Source organism: Colletotrichum karsti (genome assembly GCF_011947395.1).
Source record: "Colletotrichum karsti strain CkLH20 chromosome Unknown Scaffold97, whole genome shotgun sequence".
Taxonomy (NCBI): Eukaryota; Fungi; Ascomycota; class Sordariomycetes; order Glomerellales; family Glomerellaceae; genus Colletotrichum; species Colletotrichum karsti.
In genome coordinates, this window is record NW_024065997.1 from 1 (window position 1) to 20,350 (window position 20,350).

Sequence of the window (20,350 nt, forward strand, 5' to 3'; positions counted from 1 at the left end):
TCTGTAAAGCAACGTGAGAACAAGCAAATGATACGTACCAGTCTCGAAGGGTGGAAGACAAGGGCCTTGCCGCGATGCGATGAGGTAGGGTAAGCGGACTGGGAGGGTGAGACCGATGGTTGTCGACCTCTTTAGATCAAGAAAAGAGCTTGTGTAACCAGAGACCGATCCAGTAGTCATCGACCATCAGCTAGTGTCCATGCAGTACAGCAGTCTTCGGTTTTGCCGCAAGATACGGTCTTTTTTTCGAAAGGCGCAGTTCAATGGCTATCGAGGTCGACGGAGCGCAACAAGAGGCGAGAGGACTTGTTGTTCGATCGGTGGGTGATCAGTGCGGAGAATCAACAGTTCGCCGTTCCAAAAGGTCGACTGACGTCTCTCGACAACTGTCTGACGAGGTGACGATGCGGATGTTGGTGGGCAAGGGTCGAAGAGGCACTTCGTCGGCGCAAAGGGCTCTAACGCTGCAGAGCTGAGGCGCAGCACCTTGGAAGAGAGAAACAACTTGGTTTCTCCTTGTGGGGTAGGCGTTGGAGTTGTGAACGACGACGTTGACGACGATGATCAACGACGCAGACAAAAGGTGAAGAGGGTATGATTATGTATGTGTGTCAGCTTAGCAAGGGAAAGGAAGACAGACAGTGAAAAGTAGGAGACTAGGAGGCACGGATGAAGATGGATGGATGGATGGATGGGATTGTGGATGGGCAAGGTCCAGGTGCCTTATTGCCCACGAGTCCCTGCACGGGTCGCCTCTCTCCAGATGAGAAGCTAAGGAGGAGGCAGAAGGCAGTAAGGACAAGCAAGGTTACTCAAGGTACATCATGACCCAAGTTTGGGCAAGTAGCGCGGGTATGGCGTCGGCCAGGTTCAAGGAAAAAGGCGCTCGAGGCTCAAAATGGTGCTTCACGTACAGCTTTGCGCACGCTATGGTCGTGTAGACTCGGGGCAGGATTTGGTGGATAGATACATGCGCCTAGAAAGCGTTACCATATCACTATCAGACTGGGGAGAGCACTGAGTCTCTGGACAGAGAATCAGACGGTGGATTGTTTCCACTGTGGATTTGCTGGAGGGCGTCTCTGGTCCGGTCCTCTCTCTGAAGAGCTCTTTTGACGGAGGAAAGTCCGCTGCGGGAAAGAATTGGTCCAAGACTCCTGAACGATGGCAGGGGAAACAGAGCTGACTGGGTCGTCCTGCTGCTCCTGCTCCGGCTTCCACTGGATCCAGATCCAATGCAGAGGATACCGAATACCTTGGGCCACCCGGCCAGGGCAGACATCGGCAGGACAGGGCGAGGCAATGCAGGACAGGGCAGAACCGCGCAGCGAGTCCTCAGTGACGAGCCACTGTCAGTGGGGGGTGGCTGCGCAAATCAGTGGTGCGGGCAGCGGGAGAGGACATGGGCGTCGGCGTCGGAGGGGAGGGGAAGGAATCCATCAAACACTCTGTCGGGTCAGACCTGGACGTGGGGACCCGGGAGAGAGGAACGAAGGCGTTGATGTCGAGTTGCCATTGGGCAGAAGCACGTCTGTTTTGCGCCAGACATGGCACACGGGCACAACGTACCTTACCCTGCCTTCGACGCCAATTGTCCAGTACCGGGAAGGTGTTTGCGAGCTCTGAGGAGGCCTTGGCCGGGAAGCCCTGTCCGTCCGGTTCTCAGTCACGCCTGTGTCATCTCGTTGTTGTGTCTCCAATAGCAGAGATGAAGAAGTCTGAAGAGGCCAAGAGGGGGGAGGCAAGAAACGAAACCACAGTTCAGTTCATTCAGTTCAGACTCGCAAGAGCCTAGCCAAAGAGACTGCAAGGAGGGGTTGGAGGGGAAAGCCGGGATACTGCAGAGTTGCAGCAGGAGTGGAGGGAGTCACTTTACCTTACCTAGCTACGGCAGGTAACCGCTACGGGTACGGATACTGAGAGAGGTCTGGTCTGATACCTTACTTCCAGTACCGAGAGCCGTGAGCCGTGTGATGTGGACGTACTTGATATGAGAGGTCCCAAGAGAGCTGGTAAAACGGGATGTCTTGCGAAGACGCATCCATGCCCTGTTGGCTGCCCTACAATATCGATGCGGTCTGGGATTGACAGAGCAGGATTCGCTGATGGACACGGCTTGCCTTAGGGCTGCGACCATGGCTGCAGTGCCGTGAGAGAAGGGCGAGTCAGGGCCGGTCAAGACCCTTGAGGACAGCTGCGGAAATGTGCGCTGGTCGAGTGCGCTAAGGCGTGGTGAACCGTAAAAGACTCCGGGTTGACTTGTGTACTGGATTCAGCAGCATGATAGTGGATGCTTGAACGCCTCATAATTCTGGCCGGTGAGGAGGCCAAGAAGATGAGTGCGTAATCCGAATGAGTCGGAACGTTAGTCTGGGCCTGTTGAGCCCGCTTCTGCAGTGATTGTCGTATGCGTGTGCATTTGGTACGAAAGATGAGGGGGCCGATCGATCAACTGATGGATATCGAAAGGGGAGAGAGGAGTAGAGCGCGAGAGTCAGAACAACCAACCATTGAAGATTCAGGGAAGTTGCAGATGAGGTGGAAACTGGTACGGCTAGAGGAGTTGCCGGACTAAAATCCGATAAGAAACGGAACCTCGCTTGTTGAAGAGAGGAAAGTGCAACAGTTGCTGGATGATTGTCGACATCGATAGCGGCGCCACATCGCAGGGCTGTTTACAGGGAAGAGGAAGTATCCGTAAGTGATCGTGTCTTCCAGTGTCTCTAGCGGGTGAATTGGGGCATTTCTCGGGGATATCGGTACCTTTACAGAGTAAGGTACGTGAAGTGAAGTCCAGTCCCAGCGGAGTGGGAGGGTATGAGTTCATCCAGCAGCCGTCATGAGCCCCTCGTCCCTGCTCCGCCTGCAACTTGCCCGCCCTGCACAGCACTCTGAACCCTCTTCTTAGCATGCTTCATGCGCTGTAAAGGGCAGGAAGCAGCCTGTCTTTGGGGCAGGTTGAGTCGAAGATACTGTGACGCTAGGTAAAGCGTCTCCTCAGTGGCATGTGGTGCGGAGTAAGTATCGTTGCATGTTCCTCCGGCAGGCAAGATACTTGTCGACCCTTGACCTCCTGACCTTGCTCTTGCTCGCTCGGACGCCGTCTCCATTCTGTTCGAAGAGACTATGCTTATCTAATCCAACTTCTATCCACTTCGGATGGACGGTACAAGTACATTTCAAAGCCCGGAGTTGAGACGGAACCCCAAGCAGACCATCTTTCCATGGGCCACATCTCTGAACGGACTTTTCCGTTATCGACACAAACCTCATGGCCGTTTTTGAACTTCCGACTGCTCTCCAGCCATTGACCGCATGTTAGCCTTCTTCTGCAGCTGTCCCAGGTCGACGACTGCACTGCAGACCATTGGAGCGCAAGGCAGACACGAGGACATACATGTTCTTACCGCAGTACTGCAGCAAACTCTTGGAGAACTCTAATTCGTCTCGAACCAAGCTGCCGGGATGCCGCTATGAACTTGCAACAGGCAGCTGGACAACACACGATCCCGTCGGTCGTCGAGAGAGGGGCCTCCTGGCCCGCCTGGGATGTGAACTGGAACAGGAGCACGGTGCCCCTCAGCTCGGTCGAAACTGACCGCCGGGACCGTTTTGCCTGCGGCTCGTCGGCCTGCGAAGCCGTGAGATCTCGCGAAGACCCGGAGCAAGCCCAGGGAGCGGTACGAGATTGACATCATGGGGCCACGAGATAGGGAATGGCCCGAGGGGAAAATCAAACTTATTTGCTTGCCCCCACGATGTCGTCCATACCATTCTCCACTGCAAAGATCTGGCCGAGAACGCACTCGATCGACCAATGCCGAAATCGAAACCTAGATTGGCGTCATTGGCTCACCGGGCTGGCCCGATTACTCGCTCCTACGAGACGCATACGATTTCCTTGTGTAGACGACACCAACACACCGAAACCGAGAACCGAAGTGCTCTAGGAACGAGTCGAAAAATCAACAGCGTTTCGACACCACCAGGCGTTGGATCATCGCTCGACAGCCTGTCAGTGTCACAGTTCAAGTCCGTGTCCAGTGCCAGACAGACAGGGTCATCCATTCGTCCTTGGCCAAAAGCTGCCGGCGGGCGCAATCTTATGTGCGCCAGCGCTACTGCTGCGGCCCAAAGCCTCGTTTTTTGCACGTCTGCAGATTGCAGTTGTCTCCATTACGATTCGAATGAGCGGCGCGCCTCAGGATGAGTAGGGCAAGGTGCGGTCTTGGCTCCCGAGAAGCGGTCACTGACGGACGTTGGCGAGAAAACCCATGTCCATGCTACCGGACCCGGGTTGCGCCTTGGGTTTTCTCCCGTCCGGGGAGTTGCCAAAATCTTTGTCAGATATCACAAAAAACTCTGGTGCCAATACAGTCAGAAGTTTAAGGGGGAAACATTCGGATGTCATTTGTCGGTTGGAGTCGAGTGAGGGTTGCGTATGGCTCAATTGGCTCTGCCAAAAAGTCTCTTGCCTACGCATAGCAGATATGACAACATGCGACAACCCGTTCGTGCTGTTTCTCAACCTTCTCGTCCCTTTCTTCATGTTTGTCTCGACTCTCAACCTTCGAGTCAGACGACACTGCTAAACTCAACGTGTGATGAGTGTATCATTGTCAGCTGCTATGACGGGAGGTTGCGTTCGGAGAATACGCGAGACCCGAGATGTTTACACGACGTAGGCGACACCTTCCCATTATTACACCACTTTCTCTGCTTTCCAAGCAATGTGTTGCCAGCGTTCAAGTCATCAAGCATATCCGTTGTTGCAAGTGTACACCACTACAACCATACATAACGGAGCGACCAGATGGTGCGCAAGAAAACGTTGCGAGAAGTGTGGATCTCATTTTCGGGATTTGAACTTGTCACTCCAATGGGGGCCAAGACCCAGATGATTGTCCTTGGCGGTCAAGGTGTGACTTGGTGGACTTGGTGGGATACTCAAAGAGGGCAATCCGAGGTTAGGGCTAACAGGAGATACATCATATATACTTAAGCTGCCGGCTGAACCACCGGCGCACGAAAGTAACTCATATCCATATTCGAGTCTCTTCTGCTCCCGTCATTCAGTAATTCGGATAGCTCTCACATCACGGCCGTACAACGGCCTATTTTCCACTGAAGAGGACATCAGGGCTGTCACGGGGCCCCGGCCATGCAGTGGATGTTCCCAAAGGAATGGCACGCTGGGCCGGGAGGAGGCTTTTCTTGCAAGGGTCCTGACGATGGATATTTTTTTTGTGGTCTTGAATGTTGAACTTGCGTTGAGTCTCGAGACCGCGAAAGTGCGAGACTATCAAAGGATTTCTATCCCTCAGCCCGCATTTGTATATCAAGTCCAATAGGCACTGGACGCTTATTGTATCCGCCAAGTTCTGACCTTGGTAGGAAGAGATTCTGCCTCGGAAGCCCAGCTGTATCGCTTGATGTTCGTGAGCAATCTGGACTCACTAGGGCGGGCAACTCTGGTCAGTGCCCGCTCGTTCGTTCTTGACAAAAGTTCTTGCACTTAATTAGAAGACTTCTCTTCTCGCCATTTGTAATCCCTCGGCCGGCAGTTGAGATGGTCTAGCATCTCTTGCTTTATCTGCCCATCATCCTATCCCCTCCTGCTACGTACTAACATTCCTGGTCTGGTCCACGATGCATACAAGGTTCCCAGCCATCTCCTGGTAATCCGGAATACGGAAACGCAAAATGAAGCAGGCAACACACATGCTGCCATGCATGCGACTGCCATTCCATCTCAGTCCACGACCCCGTCTGCCCGCTGTCATTCATCCACACATCGACCGACCGAGGGAGCATCGTCTCGTCTCGTCACGACACCACGAAGAGTCTCTCGATCCAATGATGGATACCGTTTAATAATTGCTACCGGGTCGTCCGACCCCAGCTGCAACTCGACTGGCCCCCAATCCCGCCCGCCCTAGGGAGCCAATTTCCACAGGTCTGAAAAGCAGGTCCAGCCAGTTTCGACAATTGATCTCACCAGCCGCCCGGAGCGAACGGGCGGTCGAGGTTCTCGTTGCCAGGACCGGAAATAACGCCTCTGCACATCCCTCCCGTCGGCCCATTCGCGTCCATATCGTGGGATTTACATGATCGTCGGACGGATGGTTACCTAGTTCCGCCGTTCGCCGACCGCGGGCCCATCTCCCTCCGGCCATCGATTGACTTCCTCGCCTCCTAGCCCCGCGCCCGCGTCCCTCAGTCGCCCGTAGCACCGTGGGCTTGGAACGCCTTGGCGCCGTGCTTTCTTCCTCTCGTACTGCACCCTGCACGCCACCTTACGGCGTGCGCTATTGTGTCATATCGTCGACGTACTCAAGGCTGCTGGGCATGCCAATGTGCCAAAAGATGGATCATAGGTGATGGACAATATTGTCTTTTTCATTTGATTCCCATCTGAGGCGAAACAATAGGCCCGAGCTAGTCTCAGCCTCCTAAACCACAACAGCCTAACTCAACTCAACTTCCAGATGAGACCAAGAAGATCTTCCCCCATTGAGGTGATGGAGGCGCGGGTACCTCTGCCTACTCGCCTTGATGCCCTACTGAACCCACAAGTTAGGGACTACAATCCGGGGTCCCGAGCGAAGACGAAATGGATGGGACGATCCGGAACCGCTGCTTTTCTCGGGCGTTTAGGTTGCGGTTCTCTTGCAGCGATCGCCCGAAGTCCCGGGGACCTTTTGCTCGACTATCAACAAGTAGACGGCAGCAGACAGCAGTAGCAAATAGAGGCGTCCGGGATAAGAATTCCTTTCTCGCGGCACACACGCCCGTTTTCTGCCATATCTCAGCTGATGCCCGGCAGACTAGCGCCCACTGCCTGCATCATGCCGTGTCCTGCGAGACCGGCCTCCTCCAGTCCCTCTCGCTGTGGGACATTCGGCGCCGAGCTGCCAATCTCCGTAGCCTCTTGCTTCGGGAACAGATTCCAGCGGCTAAAGATTGGTGCGATGGAGATCTTCGGTGCCGGCTTGCGCTAGGAAGCGCCATTTGCTCGAGCTGGACAATCGGCCGACGGTTCTCTGTTAGCCCCGCCTCGGCCCTCTGTGCTCCGATCATGTCTTCCTATGTATCAGCTTCTCACTCGCCAAACATGAGCTTGGCAGACCTTTCTCTCTTTGGCCATCTCGACAAGAAGCATACGCAACCATCTGCACAAACACGAGTCAAACGTTGATATGATCGTCACTGTCCCAAGCCTCAACTGCTGCACGTCTGACGCTGGACTTGGAGCAAACAAGCAGGAGGATCACGCGGCAGGCATATCCGGCGCCGTGCTCATCAATGCTCACCGCATTCCGGCATGAGCGCACATATCCCAATCGAAGGGCCATTGGTGGATTTGCTCGCTGTGCCTGCAGTTGCGGGCCAACGTCCCCTCTGTCGGTTTACTTCTGCATGTTCTACGGGGTCTAGAAGGACTTTAGCCGCTCGAGAGCCGAGTCTCTTACATTTGTCGGGTTCTTCTCGCATACCGGCGTTCCAAAGTAGTGGATCGCATGCGCTGTGCCGCAAGCATGCATCGCGGCCAGCATCTTGACTTGACGTCCCAAAGGACCTTCCACAATGCCTCATTGGGGCGGGGTTGTACACCTACGTATCCTTGGATACATCGAATAATTATTGGCTCCATGTCTGCCTCGAAGGTAACGATCTCTTTGCGTGGGGTGACGGAACCTAACCGGCCTAACTCCTCTCTAGATCAAATCTAATATGAGCGAGTCGTGATACTGAATGACTGAACCAATTCAGCTAGCCTTTGCATCTTGGCGAAAAAGCCTGCCACCATGGCTCAAACAGCAAGTCTCCTATGAAAGCCAAGGCTGATATCCGTCCATCATGATTCAGCCGGGACGCCTTACGCTTCCCGCAAGCCAACCTAACGAAAGTGGCTTGGAAGCCATCTGCTATTTGTGTCCAACATCTTTGGTATCAAAGGCGCCACGACCTCATTCCTCGAAACTCCTCTTCGATTGCACAAACGCCGCCAACAGCACCCAACCCAATACGGCTTTCCCAGCCGAGTGGTCCACCGTTTCCCGCACATGCAAGTAAGCCGAGGCGCCTTACGCCGAATCCTTGGGCAATACTCCCGCTGGTGCCGTCCTGTTGGGACACTCCGGATTAGGAAGATCGGTCGGTTGGCGTCTTGCTTAATCTCAGGGACAGCAATTGCGCTCATCTGAGTTGTCGTGCCATTGTCTATGCAGCTGCTTGACGCAGTGCTGCAGGGTAAGGAACAATAGAACGAGAATATGCCCGGCCGGTTCTAAATTGCTTCCCGCCCAACCCATTGTATCCTCAATACGACCCCCTCTGTGAATGAGGGTTTTTGGTGTTGTCATGCAACCCTCGCGAGTCTCTCTCCCGCTGACTTGCAGAGCCAAGAGCAAATCAACGACAAACATTGCCTGCGCGTCTGAGTCGGTGGCGCCATCATCCCCTTTCCTCCCTCCCATGTCCTTGCCCTTTCTTCTCGTTTTCTTTCACCGCCAGAACGGAACCTCTCGATGGCCATTCCGAGGGAATGGTTAAGCTAGCCAGCCAAGGCTGACGCGACCGAACTTTATTCCAGCCGCAACGAGCAAGCCGGCCGTCCGTCGGTGGGCGTCGGGCGTCATTCTGATTCATTCAGCCCAGATGTCTTGGGTCTAGCCAGCCCTATCCGCTGTCGCCGTCGTATGTTTCGGGCTCCCTTTGAACCTCTCCGCCAGCCTCTCCGGAGTACTCCTGAAAGCCCTGGGAAACCAGCCGTCAATGTCTCGATCGTCCCGCCCGTCGATCATCGCGGCCAGCGCCTTCGCACACGTCCAACACATGACCATCCCGTGCCCCTGGAAGCCCGCGCACACCCACAGCCCGTCCTCGCCCGGCACTCGGCCGACGAACGGGAACCCGTCCGGCGTGAACCCCATAATGCCCGTCCACTCAGCGCGCACCCTCCCACCGGGACCGTCCTCGCCCCAGCTCGCGCCGAAGTACCGCGGCGTGGTCTCGCGCAGGTATGAGCTGACGGCCGGGTTCAGCTGCGCGTCGTTCACGACGCCGTACTCCTCGAGGCCCTCGTCCGGCAGGCGGGCCAGACCGCCGCCGATGACGATGTCGCCTGCGTGAACCGTCCCGCTCGGCTTGGGAATCATGTATTCGAAGCCTCCGGCGTAGATGAAGCTGTAGGTACTCGGTAGGCTGTCGCGAGGCATGTTGGAACCGGGGCGGTGGGCGGTTACTTGACCCCGCAGCGGCACGATGGCGCCCTGGAATTGTGGTTGGAGGGATGCGGTGTAGCCGTTTGTTGCGAGGATGACCCTCCGCGACGCGATCATTCCTCTGGGGGTCTCAACCTTCCACTGATAATCATCTTCAGTGTCGTCCCTCTTGATGCTCAGAGCTGGAGTCTCGGTGAATAGCCTCATGCCCTTGGCAACGCACATCTCCAACACGCCAGTGGTGAACCGGTAAGCTGAAATGCTGCCGGCTTCGTACCCGACTCCCCCGCACAATCCCTCCCCTTCGACGTGGAACCTGTCCCTCATCTCTTCGACATCGTAGAACTCATACCGTGAAGCGTCCTCATCAGGCATGGCTTTCCTCATCGCATCCACCGCCACCTTCGCAGCCTCCCATTGCTCGGGGTCATAGATCGCATCAACGGTCTGACACGGCCTACTCTCCGTGTCCTTGAGATGAGCCGCGGCGAAGGCGTGCACCGCGCGGATGGTCGCCAGCTCGAGGCGCGCGATGAGACATGCTTGCTCGGTGCCGAGAGCGGACGCGTGGTGGAGGAAGGATCGGTAGGATGCGGCTTTGGTGTGTCCTCCGTTCCGGCCTGTCGCGCCCGAGGTCACGGTGCGGGCTTCTAGCATTGTGAGATCCGGTGGCGATGCGGACGATTGGAGGAAGTGCGCGATGGCGGCGCCGGTGATGCCGCTTCCGATTATCAGAGTGTCGGTCTTTGGCGGGAGGGCGCCGGAGGTGTGCGTCGCGAGAGGGGAGGGTGGGTTTTGCCAGTAGCTCGGGGTCGGGTTCGGTATCGGCGATGCCACTGGCACTCGAGCTCGCTCGTCCATTTTGGTGGTGTGAAGGTAAGGACTTTGGGATGTCGAAAAGAGGCCGTCAAGATTGCTTTGTTAAACGTAAACCAGACTGGCTCCTCATGGGGTGAGGTGCGGCCGGGATGGTGTCAAATGAAGATCTTCCGGAAGATCCTGGATAGTCAGGTTTCGTGCTACACAGATCGATGAATTCGGACAACAAAGCCCTTGTTGTCCATGATCACCGTGACACGGCTTGAAGAGGCATGTCGGTGCGGGAGATCACCCCGCTCCAGAGATACGGTGCGGGGATCGGCGATGTGGAGCCCGCGCCGGTTGGACATCAACCTGGAGTGGGTTCCTCATGACTTGTTTGAACATCACCACCCATCACGCAGGCAAGGCTCTGCTTTTAAGAGCGAGAACATATTTATATAATTCGTAAGCTTTTAAGGAATTAGTGAATATATATTTCATACTAACTACCCCCGAGAGATAATCTGCTGGTACATGCCCGATTGAAAATCGGCCGATCGGAGTTCCCATCGAACATCGCGGGCGGCGGGGCAGACTCTTGCTCCCGCCAACCACGGCTGTGTTCTCTCAGACCCCGAAACGGAAATTATCAGCAAGAATAAGTCCTGGATAAGTTGACTCCCTCCTACGTTTCCTTCCAACTTTCCGCCACACTCCTCCAACAGTACACCTAATTAAGCAGGGAGCTGATGCTCATGCTTCTGTCGATGAAGTCGTTGGCCGCCGTATTAGCAGGCGAGTTGACGGGCGCCCTTCTGGGCATGTTTATAGGCGTCCACCCCGATGGGTGCCTGGCGGGAGCAGCAGAGTCCATGGACTCCAAGAAGGCACCAGCTGTCGTGGCCAGGGCCTGAAAAGCTGTATCTCCCTCAGTACCTGCAAGGTTGGCAGGCATCTGGGCGGGCTCTCCCGCGATTTCCCTGCTGGACAACGGCTCCGTGAACGCATCAAATACCACACCTCCCTGAGGTCCCTCGGGGTTCGCCTTGGGAGCAGGCCCGGAGCGTTCCTCGGAACGCGTTCCCTCGGTGGCCTCCAAAGGCAAGAAGGCACAAGCTGCCGCGGCCAGGATCCGTAGACGTGTCTCTCCCTCAGTACCTGTAGTGCTGGCAGGCATCGAGGCGAGTTCTCCTGCGGCATCTATGCTGGACAACGGCTCCGTGAACGCATCAAATACCATACCCAGTTGAAGCCCCTGGGAGTTGGCCTTGGGAGCAGGCCCGGAGCGTTCCTCGGGAGGCGTTACCTTTGTGGCCTCCAAAGGCTCGTTATCGGGCTCAGAAGCCCGCGCCTCAGTCCGTGGTGACGCCTTACGCCTGGTCTTCCGACATTTCGCAGGAGGCTTCTTCTTGTCGTCCAAAACTGTGTTGCTCTCAGTTTCGGCCTTTTCCTGCGCTGCCGATGACCGTTTTTTCTTCTTTGATTCCGGGTTCAGAGAGCAACCCTCCTTCATGGAGACACAGTGTCCGCATGATTTGTAGGTATCCCAGACCATGCATCTGTGGTCGGGATTCTTCATCTTCTTGCAACGGATGCAGCTCTGCTCCCACGGCAAAGCCCTGCCGTTTTCCGTAATCTGTTCAGCCCTATTATGCTCAACTTGGAGCTTCCGCGTGATCCATTTCCCCTCGGGGCCGCATTCTCTGGTGCATTTACGGCATACGCACGTGCACCACTCTGTGGGCTTAGGAGACTTCTTCTTCCTCGAAGTCTCTTGAGAAGGTGCCTCTTGAGAAGTTGCCTCTTGAGGAGATGCCTTTGGAGAAGATGCCTTTGGAGAAGATGCCTCTGGAGAAGATGCCTCTAGAGAAGATGCCTCTAGAGAAGATGCCTTTGTAGAAGGTTCCCCTTGAGAAGTTGAGCCTTGAGAGGCCGTTCTCGAGTTATCGGCTTCCTTGGTACCGGGCTCAGGGGCCTGGGACGTTGTGGCTCTGGCTTTCGAATTTCGAGCTGCCAAAGGAAATGGGCCACACACCAGAAGATTTAGCGCCTCGGCTGCATTGTGTTGATTCTTCGTCGGCGGCCGGTTCACTGGTCCGCCGGATGGAAGAGGGGTCCTCTTCTTTACCCCCGGGGCCGAAGCAGGCTTCGAGTTGGCGTTGTCCGCCATGTTGGTGCTTTGAAACCTACCCAAACGAATCAGTAGGAACCGATGCGTGCTTGAAACTGGGATCTTACAACACTGGACTTTGCGTGGGATATTGGTACCGAAGCTCGGGCTTGGGATACTTGGAACAGGCGTATATTCGAAAAGAGCAGTTGATAATGTTGTGGTTAAAGTCTTTTCGGTAGCATAGTCCCTGGGGTGTCAATACGGTCCTTTATATGCTCGGGACCAGGACCTGTCGGAGATGCCACTACGTCTGCTCGATATTTACTGATTGAGTCCAAATAGAGCTTGAGGAAAGTTAGAATAATGCTCCCGCTGCACCATCAGACATTCGGAGATGGCTTTGGGCGATGAACCTGTCAGCTGAGCCCCTCAAATCGTTTATATCAGCGAGGCTGAGGCACATGGTTAATGAGGAAGGCGGTTCATCTCAAAAGCGTGAGTAACCGGAGATGGCTCGTTGGTTCAAATTACTGGTAAACACATGAGATCTTTGCGTAAGATTACGTGCTCATTTACTTGTAGTCTTTGTTTATTGCCACCGCGCAGACTGTTGAGGGCTGAGTATGATGTTTGTTGTCCCGTCCGGGTGTCAATGTGTGCCGGGCCAGCGAACGAAGCTATCTCCGACGTCATGAGGAACCTTGGCTTCCCCGAGCCGTGGATTATACGCTCTACCTATTGAACGGTTCTGTATCATCCAGGTATTTGAGCGACCAGGCTCATGGGAAGGCGGCGATCAAAGGCGGCCGTGCATTAAAAATACAGAACATCGATTGCCAAATGTGAATGATGGTCGAGGACAACATGTGGTTGAACTAGACGCAGATTCGAGTCTCGAGAACCTTTTGCCACACTACGTTGAAGAACCCAATGAGTTAAATAACCCAAATGAGTGGATACGGCTTTCGGATTTGACATGCAAGCTGAGCTTCCTTCTACTCGGTTACCTATTCCACGGAGAGAAGGCTAACGAGGGCCTTGGTTCTCGAAAGGCTTTTCCTTGGGCCCCCCAGGCACTTTTGAAATGTTAATAAGTTACCTAGCAGAAAGTATAAAAAGAAGTAAAAGTCAGTCAAATCTCTTCAATTTGCGTGGCTACGCAGTTGGCAGTGTCTCTGTGTAAGTCTTGCAAGTAAATGATTGGTTCGTGTGCGTCGTAGCATGGTTGAGCAAGTCTTCCAGCGAGACCTTGACGGTTCGATCGTGACACCTGGAGTGCATATCCCATTCAGTGCAAAACGAATTGTGCCTAAATTTACACTAAAACAGGCTTCTTGGATTTTTTTTGATTAGATCAAAAAAACTCCCAAATGAATGCACAGGCTTACTTCGTATCTTTTGGCGTTATGGCACTCGATGGGAGCCACGAGCTTCCAAAATCTTATTGTGATTAGTGTTAGGTATTAAACTTACATCGTGTTCAGTGTGGGAAGCATTCCTCAAGGTGTGACTTCTTGTTTTTGCTTCTTCTTTCTCCATAACACGCGATTACCACGCTTTCCTCCTCAAGCTTCATGTGTTTCAATCTCCATCATGAATCTGAGCGCGACCGTGGACATCTCAACATTCATGTAGTTTGGCGGAAGTCAAAGACAAATTTCTGATAGTGTATTCACTCGTATATACGCCTGTAGTTGAAGCTTCCCCTTTAACAATACATCTCTGATCCAAATAGAAATGAGAAAATGCCTGTTCAAAGAGCGCTTTAGTTTCGATCATTACTGCTTCTCGTTCTGCGCGTAAATGAAGTTCGCGGCTAGTTACTAATTAGTATCAAGTATATGCGAAACATAGAATCATGAGCCTACTGACCAACAGGGATGAGACCGTTCTCTTTGGCCCAGTTCCGCACGCCACGTCCCTCCTTCCCACCCCAGTGTTTGCGCTCCTCCGGCTTTGACAGGTTCAGTTTCTCGGTGGTACCGTTGGCGGGGACCCAGGAAAGGAAGACGTAACGGTGCTTGCCCGTCTTCTCGGGCGGTCCAGGAGGCTTGTACTCGACAACGTCCTCGACAGCGGGCTTGGCTCCGGGAGACGAGGCGGATACACCGGTGGCAATCCAGTGACAGAACTCGGACCACTTCGGGTCGTCCCGCGAGGGCGCGTCCGGGTCGGTGAGGGTGAGGACGTATGTTGTGTGAATGGTGTTGCCGCCCATTGAAGATCCGCCGACGAGCGTCACCGACGGAGCAGACTGAAGATCGGCGGGCTTGAGAGTGTTACCAAGGTTCGCCGCGTGTGATGAGTCCCATTCTGCGGAGAGGCCCAGGATAGGCTGGAAGTCGTCAATGACCGTCGGAATAATCTCCGCCTTGGCAAGTCTGCGAGCTGATTTAGTCCCATGTGGTTGAGCGGCATTGAAGGATGACGTACTCTTCGTGGACGCGAGTCAAGTCCGCGTTTCCATTGAGAACGAACTGGGCTTCCTGCGCGGGCTTCGGAGCCGCGGCAACGGTGCCGCACAGGGCGAACGCTGCCAGGAGCTTGCCTGCAATTGATCCCGCCATTGCTTCGAGACCTTTCGTTGGAGTCGCTACCGCTGATAATCGATATTGCGGCGAAGGAAGATCTGAAAGCTTTGAGTCCGGAGGGGCTTTCAAATGGAGGAATTAGGCGATGGTATGATGGTACGACGGTTTCAAAGGGAGGCGGAGGACGTTGGAGTGATGTCATTCGGATTCGGTCTGGCGTGCTCTTCCCCGCGCGGGCCCCCTGTCACCGGCACCCGCACCGGCCGGCGTTTCTTCAGCGGGTCCGATCACCAGCAACTCTAAGTCAGCCCCGAGTCCGTTGCTTCGAGTTTGAACGACAATCGCAATATGATCTCCAGTTCATATACATCAAGTTGGAAGCGACCAAGCTTCTTCTGTAACCCTCATCGGCTCTCGAGATTGCCGGAGATGGCGCTTGTGTGTGTTGCCAAGAAGAGTGGAACACATACCGATACGCCTCACGCAGGCTTCCTCTCGTCAATCATACCTGACTATGTATATAGAGCCCGGAGTTGAATTTACTCGGCTGACTTCGAAGGAGCATCTTGACTTCTGCTAGGGGAAGAGACCTGGCAGGTAAGTCCATACATTCTAAGCATGTTATGAATATAGAACTGTGCCCCTCCTGTGACTCAGTGCACTCAGTTCGATAGATTCAACTGGTTACATGCAGTAACAATAATTGGCTTCCGGGAGCTCAGTCTATAAGACTTCCCGAAGCAAATGATTCGCTGCAGCTGCAGCGACTTTGATGTCACTTACGCCCATCTGTTTGTATGCGTTTTATATGTGGCTGTTCGTACTTTACAGACTGCCAGGACTTGGAAAGACAAGACTTGGATGCCTTTGGAAGAGGTCGATGTCAAAAAGAGCGGTTTCCAGTTAGGCAACACTTTGAACCACACCTCCACTCAAAACAACACGTAGATGCTGTTGATCATTCGGTGGCACAGTCGTCAACTTGTCACCATTGGCTGAATTCGGTTTCAAAGAGCCACTCCATCGTTCAGGTGCAGCCAGATCACCCGCCGCCCTAAGGTCGCGAGATGAGGGTGAGTAGGTAAGCCGGGTGAGCCAGGCATCTTTGCAGGTTGTGGAAATTTGAAATCCGGATTCTTTTAATAGCAGCATATTCATACGTCTCAGGTTCTCATATCTTCAGCAAATAGAAACTTACACTAAGAGGGGCTATTCTGCCTAATGCGGTTTATAAGCGCTAACGCTCTCTTGATAAACCAATAGAAAAAAAGCGGTTAAGCAGCCAGAAGCTCCAAATTCCTTGGTCCACCTGTGCATCCACCATCCCATCCATCCCATTCATCCATCCCATTCATCCATCCCATTCATCCACTCATTCATTCATCGATTCGTCCTACACCCTCTCCTTGGCCTATAACCCATCTCTCGCCTCCTTTCAAAATCGACGCTATAGATCCAAAACACATATCAATTTTTGACACCTTACTCAACCAGTTTCGCGATAGGACATTATCTGATTCTAAGCTGCGTCGTAAACTAGAAAACACCGGGATTCTACTTTAAGACCCACCACACAAGCCACAAGCTCCTTAACCAACAGTAAGTCGACATAACTCAGCAAAAAAACACCTCAACATCATATAAAAGAACTTTAGAGATATAGTCTGCTATCTTTATTTATTTATATATAATATTACGCCTCTTAGTAGTAATTAAGAAGATCTTAATAAAATTATAGAAAAATAGTATAGTAAAGTTACTATACTCTTTAAATTTACTAAAAAAACGTAAATTATAGTAATAAATTGATTTATTAAAAGTAAACTAATAGAATACTTAATAATATCTAGTTAGAAACGTTATTAATTAGAAAAAAAATAATTTAACTAATAATAGTTATTTATTATTAGAAATAGGTGAGATAAATAATAATTTAAATATAATATTAAATAAGTTAATAGTAGTAACGTCTATAATAAGTAAGTAGTTTAGATAAGCGAGTAGTTTACCTTCTTATTATGCCTTAAACCTACTTATTTTAACTATTTTTTAAAATTTAAATACTATTCTATATTATATAAAACTAAAATATATACTTCTAATAAGAGTTTTATTTAGCTTATTAAATCTATAATATTACTAGTAAGCTTTATATTTATAAAGTGCTAACTTACTCTTATTAATAAGGTATAGTATTAAGTTTACTATTATATATAGTAAAATAATTACTTATAACTTAATATTCTATATCTAACTCTTATTAAAACGTATATAAAAGGTTATATATATTTTAGAGTTATATTTAAATTCTAAGAAATAGTTAAAGTAAGTAGGTTTAAGGCATAATAAGGAGGTAAACTACTTACTTATCTAAACTACTTACTTATTATAGACGTTAATAATAATCCTAAGATTAATAACCTTTTTATTTAAGACTTTTATAATTTTTAAAAAAAAACTAGAAGTAAGATTAAACTAAGTTAAATTACTTATTTAGGTTACTTAACGCTTTACTTTAAAAGATATTAAAATAAAAGACATTAAAAATATTAATAATAATAAAAATATTTTAAACCCTTTAATAATTATATAGTTAATTAAGGTATATATTCTCTCTATAACCTATAGTAAGTACTATATGCGCGCGCTAGCAGCATAAGCGCTATAGTATATATAGTAAATAGTAAGTATTATAATAACGTAATTAATAAAAGGTATATATAGTTATAAGTGAAAACCTCTAATAGTAATAAACACTCGCCCGCACCTATACTTAATAGAAAATAAGTAGCAAAGTTATAGCGCCCCTATACGTAGCGCGCAAATAGGCGTAGTACTAAGCAAATAGTACTTCTAGGAGGCGTATATACACACGTGCGATTTCAGCTTGCAGCGGCGCTAATATTGCCGTGCACTAGGCCAAAACGAGCTAAGCGCGACGCACGGACCGCATCGCTTATATAGCGTTATATAAGCGCGGCGGTCTATGCACTGTGTGGTTAGGTATAAAGGTAAAGCTAAAACCTATAGGCTATATAGGATTTAAACCTATAGCTACTGCGCGTGCGCGCGCAGTAGCCAGCTAGGCTAATAACTACTCAGCTAGCTGCCTAAACCCTTTAATAATAATATAAATATATAATATTATAATAACTTAAATATTAAAAAGTCTTAGCCTTTATAGTAAAATATATAAAATAACTATATTAAAAGATTTCTATATACTATTTAACCTTAAGTTTAAAGGTATAGAAGTTTTAATAGTCTCTATATAAAGCGTATATAGCTTATAGCCTATATACTACTTATAAGTACCCCCCTTCTTAGCTAGCTTATCTTAAGTCGTACTAAGAGTGCGCTAGCTACTATACGCCTAGGTGTTATAGCTAGCTAACTAATAGTAGAGTTTATATTAGTAGTAAGTTAGGTAATAATAATAGTAATAGTTATTTATTATTCTATAGGTCTAATTAAATAATTATAGGTCCTTAAAGAGCTTAATAATTAGTTAAGTCCTTAATAAGAGTTATAGAGTAATTATTACTTAGGTATAAGTAAAAGTCTTAAGTAAGAATTATAAGTTAATTACTAAAGAGCTATAGAAGTCTAACCTTAAGTAGACTTAAGCTTATCCTATATATAAGTCTTAAATAGTTTCTTTATTTTAAGGACTAATATTTTATTATTAGTTCTAATAAATAGACTGCTCTTAGTATATTAGTCTATATCTCTATTTAGTCTCTATAACTACTTATTAAAAGTTAGTTCTTTTTATTATTATATAACTTATACTATAGTTCTTTTAATCTAAGTAAGCTTCTTATATTCCTATAATCCTATATATAAAGGTGACGTTCTAACTGCTTAGTATCTATATAGGGCGTTCTTTATTCGTTATGCCCTATAGGTTATAATAGTTACATAAGTAATAGAGAATATTTTACTATTTATAATTAGTAACTAGTTAGGCTATTTAGTAAAGAGTCTTACTAATAAGTATTAAAGTCTTTTAGCTAACTTTCAAAAGCTAAAAATACTATTATAGGTATATATAGTATATAATAATTAGTCTAAAATAATATTAGTATTAAATAATATATAAGATAAACTTTAATATAAATTTATATACTTATAGTTAATTTAAGAGAGGGGCTTCCTATAAATTAACTAGATAAAAGAGCTATAGCTTAATAAGGTAGCTAATAGTTAATATATTATAGAAGCTAATATAGCTAATAATATTAAGCCCTTAACTAATAGTAAAGTAGAGTTAGTAAACCTATTACTACTAGCTCCTCTATAAGAACGTAAGAGATATATACTATATAACCCTAATAATATATATCTACTAACTAATTTAATACCTAATATACCCTTATATTTAATACTAATAAAGCGTAAGTTAATAAGGATAAGAGTAAAGAGGGTAGAGGTATTAAATACTCTTAGAGAGCAGCTTAAATATAGGCTAGTAAGTATAGGTACCCTCTTATTTCCTTAACTAATAGAGGCTCTAACGCGCTAGAAAGAAGGATCTAGTAATATTAACTAAGTAATTAGAGATTTTTAGTTATTATTTAGAAATAACTTAAATTAAGTAGTAATAATAAAGATAGTACGTTTTCTTACTTTAGATTTATAAAGTAGTTACCTAGTTAAGTATTAAATTAGTTAATATAAAGGAGGCCTTTTTATATAAGTGTTACAACCCATTAGGCATAACCAACAAAGGACGCCCCACTAGGATACTGGGCGGTTATAACAACACATTTATATGCAGGATCACGGGAACACGCAAGGATCCCTCAGGAACAGAAGAACTATAGTATAGGTTACGTGACGATAAGATAAAAGATTAGATCTATATAATTAAGATACAGCATCTATATTCCAGAAAGACGGAAGCCGTATGCCAAGGATACGGGAGCCGTACAGGGCATGTACGGCACCCAGCAATAGGACTACCTAGGACCTATATATAGGATAGACTTAAGCCCACTCAAGGACAAACTTCTATAGCTCTTTAGCAATTAACCTTATAATTCTCACTTAAGACTTTTAGCTATACCTAAGTAATAATTACTCTATGACTCTTATTAAGGACTTAACTAATTACTAAGCCCTTTAAAGACCTATAATTACTTAATTAGACCTATAAAACGATAAATAACTATTACTATTATTATTACCTAACTTACTATTAATATAAACCCTACTATTAGTTAGCTAGCTATAATACTTTAATTACTCCTATTTAATAAGTTACCCTTTAAAAACTACTAATAGTATTATAATATCTTTATAACTCTCTAGAAAGACCCCTAGCACTAGATCCTCCTCTGGCGCTAGGAAGGCCCCCATTAAGAAGAACCTTGCTTAAGAACTTAGGGATTAGAGAATAAAAGATAATAGTAATAGTAATGATAATAATATGCTTAAGGAATAGCTTAAATGAGCTAACTATAATATCTAATAGATATAGGAAATATTTAACGCTAATGCCTATACTACTGAAGAACTTTAGGCTGCTATATGCCTATCTAACTAGCGCACCTAGGAACTTAAATAGTAGAACTATACTCTTTAAGCTACTACTAATATTATTACTACCCCTATTATAGAAGGATAAGAGAAGCTTTAACTTAACTCTCTTAATCCTTTTAATAGATCCCTAGGAT

General features: G+C 48.6%; 3 protein-coding genes across 3 annotated transcripts; all 3 read right to left on the minus strand.

Moving 5' to 3' along the window:
• Positions 1-8,672: 8,672 nt before the first annotated feature.
• Positions 8,673-10,088, minus strand: CkaCkLH20_13333 (FAD dependent oxidoreductase; the record flags this gene model as incomplete). Its single annotated transcript, XM_038896043.1, has 1 exon — positions 8,673-10,088. The coding sequence occupies one exon, from the start codon at positions 10,086-10,088 to the stop codon at positions 8,673-8,675; it is 1,416 nt and encodes a 471-aa protein (XP_038738652.1).
• A 670-nt stretch (positions 10,089-10,758) lies between these two features.
• Positions 10,759-11,607, minus strand: CkaCkLH20_13334 (uncharacterized protein; the record flags this gene model as incomplete). Its single annotated transcript, XM_038896044.1, has 1 exon — positions 10,759-11,607. The coding sequence occupies one exon, from the start codon at positions 11,605-11,607 to the stop codon at positions 10,759-10,761; it is 849 nt and encodes a 282-aa protein (XP_038738653.1).
• Positions 11,608-13,919: 2,312 nt separating this feature from the next.
• Positions 13,920-14,708, minus strand: CkaCkLH20_13335 (phosphatidylethanolamine-binding protein; the record flags this gene model as incomplete). The annotated part of the gene is made up of 3 exons (XM_038896045.1): positions 13,920-13,957; positions 14,014-14,522; positions 14,575-14,708. 3 exons carry the CDS (start codon positions 14,706-14,708, stop codon positions 13,920-13,922), a joined length of 681 nt encoding a protein of 226 aa, XP_038738654.1.
• Positions 14,709-20,350: the final 5,642 nt, after the last annotated feature.